Source organism: Balaenoptera borealis (genome assembly GCF_965194805.1).
Source record: "Balaenoptera borealis genome assembly, chromosome: 11".
NCBI classification, from domain to species: Eukaryota; Metazoa; Chordata; class Mammalia; order Artiodactyla; family Balaenopteridae; genus Balaenoptera; species Balaenoptera borealis.
The window spans coordinates 4,408,486-4,417,724 of NC_138868.1; the positions used below are offsets into that span (position 1 = coordinate 4,408,486).

At 62.2% G+C, this 9,239-nt stretch overlaps 1 protein-coding gene across 3 annotated transcripts; it reads left to right on the forward strand.

Annotated features, from left to right (window-relative positions):
- Positions 1 to 963: 963 nt before the first annotated feature.
- LOC309606128 (mas-related G-protein coupled receptor member F) lies at positions 964 to 9,239 on the forward strand. Of its 3 annotated transcripts, none has more exons than XM_082342773.1 (3): positions 964 to 1,180; positions 4,290 to 4,403; positions 7,448 to 9,239. In XM_082342773.1, the coding sequence occupies exons 2-3, from the start codon at positions 4,356 to 4,358 to the stop codon at positions 8,429 to 8,431; spliced, it is 1,032 nt and encodes a 343-aa protein (XP_082198899.1). In that variant the 5' UTR covers positions 964 to 1,180; positions 4,290 to 4,355; the 3' UTR covers positions 8,432 to 9,239. The 3 variants fall into 3 exon arrangements, with proteins under 3 accessions (XP_082198899.1, XP_082198901.1, XP_082198900.1); XM_082342775.1 differs by lacking the exon at positions 964 to 1,180 and adding an exon at positions 1,203 to 1,995; XM_082342774.1 differs by lacking the exon at positions 964 to 1,180 and adding an exon at positions 2,021 to 3,958.

The window sequence follows — 9,239 nt, forward strand, 5'->3', positions numbered from 1 at the left end:
CGTGGAGCCCCTCCCGGCACAGGAGGGCTGCGGCTCCAGGGCAGGTGCAAGCTCTGCCTCTGGCTTCTCTTTAAGATGCCCGCACAGGCACCCCCAACCCCAGTCTGGGCATCATGTGCTCCCACAGGGAGAACATTGCTCAGAATTCCCTCCGGCTCCCTGGGCCATGAGAAAGTTGGTCCAGGGCAGGGAGCTTTCCCTGGTGGCTCCTGGGAAGCCACTCCTCACCACCCCCGTCCTCACGGCCACCCCTCTGGCCCCTGCACCGCCCCCCCAGGCTTTGGCTCGGAGCCCCAGGACCCTGTGGGGACTCGCTGGGCTTGGGGGAGGCTGACTCATCCTCGCGCTGAGCGGCGCACACACGGCCCGCCAATTTCCCCGCTCGGGCCAGGCCCCAGGCGAGCGCTGTGATTTTCCACTTGCGCCATCTGACTGCTATTAGGGCTGGGGAGAAGGGAATTCCTGGCTCCAGAAGCCCGCAAGGGACCCTGGGCAGATTCCGGGGTGGAAGGGGGCGCGGGGTACCAGCTGGGTGGCACCGCTGTCCGGCCACCCGTTCTGCCCTCCAAAGTGCCTGCACCACCCCCTCACTGGAGCCCTCACCCTGCCGCCTCCAGGCTTCTCCATAACAGCCCCTGGGTACAATTAAAAAAACAGGTGGGGATGCGCCCCCTCCCAGGCCTCCGCGCCCCGAAGTGCCCAGTGGGGGCCGAGGGAAAGCATCGGGCAAGTGGACAGCCTGACACTCCCTCTCCCGGGCACTGGGCAGCCCCGCGGAGCCGCAGATTCACAGCCGGACTCGGGCCGCAGTGCTCGGGCCAACATGACGTCATCAGGCGGAGAGCTGAGTTCCCAGCGGGGCTCGGGGGGGGGGGGGGCTCCTGAGCGGGGCATTCCTTCCCAAAGCCTCATCCCGGCTCAGCCCCTCCCCCTCCTCTTCCCCGTCCCCGCCCCCCTCCTGCCGGGCCTGGAATTGGGCTTGGGGCGGGTTACACCGCCAAAGCCGTCTCCTCCAGCAGGCAGGCGAGGGCTCTCCTCCACCCTGAGCTCGCGTTTCCTGAGGCTCCGGGCAGTGCTCTGCGCTGGCCTGCTGCCCTGCTGGTGGGTGACCAGAGGTGGGCATCACGGGAAGAGCCCTCCACGAAGGGGCGGCCTCTGAGGATCAGGCCAGCAGCTGCAGGTAGCTCCACGGCGCCCAGGGCCCAGGGGAGGGCGTCCCGCGAGCCGGGGCTGCAGGGTGAAAGCCGGGCAGGGAAGGATTGGAAGGCAGGCACCCTCGAGGCTGGCAGCCCCCGGAAATCACATGGCCCCAAGCAGGAGCCTGAGACCGCAGAGCAGCGCTCTCCCCGCCACAGGAGCCCTCCCGAGGCCCCAGAGTCCCAGGGTCACCGGGCCGCTTTGAGAGTCCCCCTCCTGTGTGGCAGGCCCGGGCACCCTGGTGATTGCTGACCCCCCCAGCTGTCCTCTGCTTCCAGCTCCTGCTCTGTCCTCCTGTGGGTGGGGGCTCCCCCTCTACCCCTCCCCACCCTCGCCAGCCCTCCAGGCGTGCTTTCTGGAAGGGCAGGAAGGGGAACACCCAGCAGGCAGCATCCCAAGTGCAACGGCTCCCGGCGCCGTCACGCACGCTGAGTGCACCCCCTCCTTCCACGGGGCCGAGCTCCGGCGGCTTGGGGCCAGCCCTGGGACGGACACCGAGGGGTCAGCCTCGGCAGCCTCCGGAGGTTGGGTGGCTGCGTCCCACCTCCTCCCCGGCGTGCGGTGCCCGGTGGGGTGCTGGCGTTGGGCGAAGGCTGTCCATGAGACATTTTGAAAGGTGTCCCCCGTGTCTGGGGGGAATGACAGCCACGAGCCCACCCCGTGGCCAGTGCTCTCAGATCCAGCCCAGGTGGCAGCCCCGGGACAAGGAGAGGGGCTGGGAAGACCGACGGGAGAATTGGAGTCTGACGGTTCCCACCAAGGCCTCTTGGTGTAAAGTCCTGTCTAGCGGGGACCCAGGTGGGTTTGGAGCTGGGCGTGGTGGGTGGCAGTGAAAGATAAGGAGCTTCCTGAGGCCGGGCCAACAGGTGGCTGGGGGCCCGTTCTCGGTCTTGTGCTTTGAGGGGAGGGTCAGCAGTGAGCTGAGCTGGCAGATTTTTTTGTCTGCTTTAGCCCAAGCTAGTCCTGTCATACGCCAGATCCTGACATGAGGGGCACACACGCTCACACACACTCACACGCACTCACGTACGTCCCATACACATGTCACACACACGTCTTTCTATGGCCCACGTGGGGTCCAACTTGGCTTCCAGATCTCTCTGCACGGAAGTGCAGTAGCTTTTCAGATGGCCCGTGACAGGACAGCGAGGGCTCAGACACACAGGGACACCCACACCTCAAATCAACCACTACATGCCCAGCCCCAGTCGGACCTCATGGGCAGGCCCCAGCCAGCTGTCCTGGGGGCATGTGTGTCCTTGGGGGTCTAGCCTGGCAGAGGTGAACGGAAGAGGCTCTCAGAGTCAGGACATTCCTGGGGGCCAAGCCTGGGGCTCAGACCTAGGGGTGATGTGTGTCTGGAAGGGCGACCAAGAAGAGCGAGAACAGTGCAGGAGGAGGAGGAGGGTGGAAGGGGGAGTACCCCAGGCCAGGAAGGGTGAGGGCGAGGCAGGCAGTTTGGGGGTTGCAGGCACCCGGAGAGCTTGGACAAGCCCCAGAGTGTGGAGAAGCATGAGGTCTGTCCGTGGCAATGGGGACAGTGGCCCAACTAGAGTCAAGACTGTCACGGGGAAGGGGTGGGAGGTACACAGTAATATGCACATCTCCTAGCCCCCCCCCCCGCTGTCTGCAAACCCACACTGCACACGCCTCACGAGTTGGCTCACTTGTTCTCACGCATAAGGGCCCCCCCCCCCACGCACAGCCACCTGGGGCCCCGGCGCGAGCCCCACGCCCTGCGGGGCTGCGGTCCGGGGCGGTGCCGTCCACGCCCCCGGCCCCGCCCGCTGCCCCTCCGGGCGGCCCTGTGCCACGGGCTCCGGGAGGCCGAGGGTTAAAGAGGGGCGGGCAGCTCGCGGGGACCGCCTTCCCGCGCAGCCAATGACCGGCGCCTGCCCGGCCCCGCCCTGCCGGCCAGGGGCTGAGGGGCGCGCGCGTGGCGGCCTAGGATGGAATTCCGGGGGAGTCAGGAGGAGGAGGGGCACGGCAGCCTGCGGCCATGCTGTGCCCCCGCAAGGCTCCTCCTCCGCTGACAGCCTCAGTTTCCCGCCTGCACAGTGGGAGGGATGGGTGCTTGCGGGCGGGGGCCGAGGTCAGGTTGGGGGACCGGAGTCAATTCGAGTGCACCCGGGGCGGGCGGACCAATGAGCTCTGCCGGAGGAGGGCGGACAGGTCTCAGGCAGGGACGCCCCCTCCCCGGCCTGTCACTACTTCTCCCAGGCCTCCAACCTGCAGTCCTGGCCGAGTCCAGCTGCCCCTGCTCCAGCCTGGAGCCGGGGCCACCGTAGCAGCCTCGAGGCTGGTGCCGCCTCCAGCCCTCCTGTCTCTGCAGCCGCTCTGGTCCTGCAGGTACACAGATCTGCAAAGCTGCAGTGTGTGCGGCGGTTAGGGGGTGCGCCCTGGGCAGGTGACCTCACCTCCCTGCCCTCGTCATAGGGGAGTGACTACACCTGCCTCGTAGCTGGTACCCAGGACCAGACAGGAGGAGGGGTGTAAGCGAGCAGGCACTCACTGACCCGGGGTGGATGGTGGCGACAGCAACGCCGGTTCTGATGTGCGAGGTGCCCTGCCTTCCAGGCGTGTGTAGGGGAAAGACCAGACACCGTAATACGTTACAAACTCAAGGCCCAGGCAAAAGTCTCCTCCTCCAGGAAGCCTCCTTGCCGGAAATGATCTTTCCTCCCCCACTCTCCGGTCTGGGACTGAACCCCTGTCCCACCCCTGGCTGGACACAAAGGTGGTGTCCAAGAAATGTGTGCAGGTAAATAAAATATATCTCCAGAAGCCGTCTGGCTCCAGAAGTCTCAGAACAAGCGGGGAAGGAGAGGGGCTTGTTCCCCAGGAGGTGTCCCTAGGGTGTCAGCAGGGGGGTGAATGAGGGCCCCGGAGAAGGAGGGAGTGGTGCACACAGACGCCACCTGCTCTGGACTCAGCAGGAAGCCCGGTGCCTCCCACAAGGCCCTGCTTCTAAGGCGGCCAGGGGATGGCTCCTCAGCCTGTCCTCCAAGGGGAGAGCCCTGGGGGCCTGGGGAGGGGTCTGCGAGGGAGGGGAGAACACTGCCGCCCTGATGTGACTCTTCCTGCCTGGCCAGGCGGGTTGTGCACGCTGGTGAGCTGTGAGCGGAGCCGTAAGGAATCTGGACTCACCAGGCCTGGGGATGGCTGGAAACTGCTCCTGGGAGGCCCATCCCACCAACAGGAACAAGGCAAGTGCCACCATCGGCTCCCGACAGAGGGGGCTCCCCGACCCAGGTCTGCAGGATGGTGTGGTGGGAGGGGGCAGACCCCGCCCAGCATCCCCTTCTCACACACACTCTGCCGCCCAGGCCCCATCCTCTAGCTCGGGACAGACAGGCGGGCAGCGGGGCCCCTCTGGGCCACGTGGCCTGGCACTGGTTACCGGTCACCTCGGATCCCCAGTGTCATCGTCACTGGATGCCCTCGAATCCCATCCTGTGCAGACCTTGGGGCATCTGTTACCAATCTCCAGAGGCCTTGTCATCTCTACCCTGGGGAGATGGGGCGGTCAGCTATTTCCCATGGCCAGGCCCTGCCAGGAGGCCCTGCGAGGCTGGCTCCAAGGGGGCCCTGGTGTCACGTGCTCCGTGGGTCTCTGGGCCACCCTGCCAGCGTCGCCCAAGGCCAGGGTCCGTTAGTCCCAGTTTATCGCCTGCCTCCAGGCACTAGCCATGGCTGAGACTCTGACGACCCATCAGTCTGACGCACCCCTTCTGCCCTCCCCCCCTCCTGCCCCCTACTTCTCTGAGGCCTTTGAAAACCCTGGAATTCCCTCCTGAATCCCGGGAAAAACCCTCTCAAGTTGGAAGGACCCCCTGAGTTTACCAAGTGCAACCTTTGAGGAAACTGAGGCTCACGCCAGTGTAGTAGCTTGACTGCGGTGAGTCCGGTGGTCGGGGCAGAGCCAGGACCCCAGCCCCTGGCATTTCCCCACCATGCCTGCAGCCCTGATGGTGACCACTACGAGATGGCAGCCACAGGAGACAGAGAAGGAACTGGCTTGGGAGTCCCCAGAAGTCCCCAGAGAAAAGGCAGAGCCCAGGGAGGGCACCAGGCTCCAGAGCAGGCATTTCACAAGGTGCTATGTGGCCGGGATGGCAGCCACATGTCCAGTGATTCACCGGCCCTCCCGCTCTGACTCTGAAGGGAGGATGGCAGACTTCTTCCAGCCTGCGAGAGGCACGGAGGGATCTGACCTGTCAGATGCAGCCCCTGCCACTCAGTTCCCTCCGGCGCTAGAGCTGGTCCTCCGTGGACTTGTTTAGGCACTGGGTTCTGTAAATTTCTTACCGTGGACTTGTTTAGACACTGGGTCTTGTAAATTTCTGGGTCTGCTCCCCAGCTGAGAAGAGGAAAGGCTGAGTAAAGAGCGAGCTAAGGGGCTCAAGAGTTGACAGACAGACAGACAGACAGACAGATGTGGGGTCAATAAATATATTTAGAGGATGCCGGGTCGTGACCGGGACCCCCATGCCCTGACCTCCCGGAGTTTCCCCAAAGTTTGCCGGCACCCACCAGTCCCTGCTTGCAGGGTCGCCTTGACCGGAGCCAGGCCAGAGGTCCCTCCCTTTGTTATGGGGTGTCAGGCCCAGAGAGCAGTCCTTCGGGACCCAGCTTTCTGCCGGAGCTGGCGCCCATCTGGAAAGTGGCAGAATAGTCCTGCCTCAAGAACCTTCTGGTTTGTTTTTCAGTTTTGTTTTGGGTTTTGGAGGGAGAGTCATGAGCAATGGGTACTGACGCCCGGCCTTAGATTAGGGAGAGGTTCAGGCTCTGTGGGAAAGAGTGCGGGGATGGATTAGTGATGTCTGCCGGGGTGTGGGCAGGGCAGTGACAGTGCTCTGGGCATCCTCCGCCACTGGGGATGAGAGGTCAAAATCCACAGCCTGAGAACCGAATCCAGCTTGTCGATGTGTTATGTTTGGCCCACACCGTGTTTTTTAAATGTGAACATTTAGAGATCAGGATAGTTTACATTACCATCTCGAGTTCTGGCTTCTCTGGGGAGAGAGAAAAGGATGATCAGCCACTCAGCCCGCCGGTCCCACTGGCGCCCACCGGCTGGAGCAGGGCACCGCCGACTTGCTCAGGACGGGTGCCCTCCGGTTTGCCACTGCCCACCCCCGACTTGCCAGCTTCTTGCACATGACCCACGTCCATGCATTTATATGCCAGCCCAGACCCTGCAGGCAAGACTGGCATTTCGCCAGATGGACTCTCACAGCCAGACCAATTGTCAAAATACACAGCTCTATAAATAGCCACTGCCTCAAGTGTCTCGCCCTCTAGGGACCCCCTTGGGCCAGATCCAGATCCCTCATGATCCAGAAACCCAGAGTCTCACCCTGGCCCAGCAGGGAACCACCTCTGATTCCCCAGGTCTCTGATTCCACTATAGGTCAGGGTCCACTTTGGTTTTGTTTTGGTAACTTACAAGTGATTTTGTTTTTTAAAATAAATATTTTCGTGTTTCAGTGTGAAAAATTGCAAGTTTTGTAAATTTGCATACACCTTCACCAATTCATTAATTGTTAGCCTGTTGCCACATGTGCTTTCTCTCTAGTATCTCTTTTTTTTTTAATAAATCTTTATTATCTCTTGATAGATACTTTCTTTCCCAGAGCTATTTGAAAGTAAATTGCAGACACCAAACCCCTTTGCACCCAAACAGTTTGTATCTTCTAAGAACGAGGACACTCCCATACATAGCCACGGTACATTTTCCTATTCAGAAAGTGTAACACTGCTACAATACATAGTCCACGTTCACATTTCCCAGTCATCCCCCTAATAGCCTCTATAGTGATGGTTAGATCCACTCTGCAATCCAGGCTTACAGCCCTGCATTAATTGGTCATGTCTCTTTAGTTTCCTTCAATATGGAAAGCTTCCTCAGTTTTTCTTTATCTTGCACAACATGTATGTTTTCTGGCCGGTGGAGCACCAGGTGCCTTTATGAGGGACCGATTATTTTCACCATTTTTACTATCACTCCTGTAGGCTGCCAGCTCCAGACTCTGGGGCACAGAGTGGCAGCACTATGTCAGATCAAGGGTGTCTTGTGCTCCAGTTGGAGCCCATTCATTGCTCCAGAGCCACGTCTGTAATCAGGACCAACACACCTGGGCTCAGGTGCAGGTTTGGGGGTGGAGCCCAGCACACCTGGATGCAGGTGCAGGTTTGGGGATGGAGCCCAGCCAGCATCACCGCGTGTCTCCCCTCCACGCCTGCGCAGATGTGTCCGGGAGTGAGCGAGGCCCCGGAGCTCTACAGCCGCGGCTTCCTGACCATCGAGCAGATCACCATGCTGCCGCCGCCAGCCGTCATGAACTACATCTTCCTGCTTCTCTGTCTGTGCGGCCTGGTGGGCAACGGGCTGGTCCTCTGGTTTTTCGGCTTCTCCATCAAGAGGAGCCCCTTCTCCACCTACTTTCTGCACTTGGCCGGCGCGGACGTCGGCTACCTCTTTAGCAAGGCCGTGTTCTCCATCCTGAACACGGGGGGCTTCCTGGGCTCGTTTGCCGACTACGTCCGCGCAGTGTCCCGGATCCTGGGGCTCTGCATGTTCGTCACCAGCGTGAGCCTCCTGCCAGCCATCAGCTCAGAGCGCTGCCTGTCGGTCATCTTTCCCTCTTGGTTCTGGCGCCGTCGGCCCAAGCGCCTGTCGGCCGTGGTGTGCTCCGTGCTCTGGACCCTGTCGCTGCTGGTCACCAGCATACACAACTACTTCTGCATGTTCCTGGGCCGCCAGGCGCCCGGGACGGGCTGCGGGCACATGGACGCCTTCCTGGGCATCCTCTTCTTCCTGGTCTTCTGTCCGCTCATGGTGCTGCCCTGCCTGGCGCTCATCATGCACGTGGAATGCCGGGCCCGGCGGCGCCAGCGCTCGGCCAAGCTCAACCACGTCATCCTGGCCATGGTCTCGGTTTTCCTCGTGTCCTCCATCTACTTGGGGATCGACTGGTTCCTCTTCTGGGTCTTCCGGATCCCGGCCCCCTTCCCCGAGTACGTCACCGACCTGTGTATCTGCATCAACAGCAGCGCCAAGCCTGTCGTCTACTTCCTGGCCGGCAGGGACAAGTCACAGCGGCTGTGGGAGCCCCTCAGGGTGGTCTTCCAGCGGGCCCTGCGAGACGGGGCCGAGCCGGGGGAGGCGGGGGGCAGCACACCCAACACGGTCACCATGGAGATGCAGTGCTCCTCGGGGAATGCCTCGTGAGAGGCCAGCACCTGGAGGGGAGGCGGGGGCCAGCTGGAGTGGCCTCCAGAGACCCTTCGCGGAGGGACAGGATCTGGGCAGCAGCCCTGGGGCCCGAGCGCAAGGAGAAAACTCTGCTCCCCGCCCGCGTGCCGCCGTCTCCCGCGGCCGAGGCTCTGGGGGTGGCCGGCAGACAGAAGAGCTGCTTCCAAACAGACCCCGTGGCCTCACCAGGCTCCCCCCAGCTATACCTCTTTCCATGACCCACTGTGCAGAAGTTGCCCCCGGGCGGTGGGCCGGGTGTGGGGCCCCTCTCCGCTCCAGGATGCCCAGGAAAGGAGAGGGGGGGTCATGCAGCCCATCCACCTCCTGCCCCATCAGCCAGCCCATCGCCCGTCGGGCCAGCAGCTTTGTCCTGCTGTTGGGACACCTGCTCTCTCCTTTCTGCCCCGTCAGGGCAACACTGTGAGCAGACCTCCAGGAAAGGGTGCCACCTGGGAGACGCTTCTCCTTAACCCGCCTGGGGGCCCAGTCTTTCTGCACATGACGTCCCCCTTGGTGGCCGAAATGGGGGAGCCTCTGGCACGGCGAGAGCCTGGACGCAGGAAAGACCGCGTCGGCTGGCTTGAGTGGCTCGCTCTCGTCTCTGATTCCATGCCAGCCGCCCGGTCTGAGGGGCTCCGGAAGGCCGTCCAGGCAGTCTCTGGGCCATAGCCCCACCCAGAAGTGGGCACTGGCTCTAGCTGGCCACCTCAGCCACCTACAAGCACGGTGGCCCAGTTTGATGAAAGATAATACATGTATATCAATAAACGTTTTCTATCTTGCA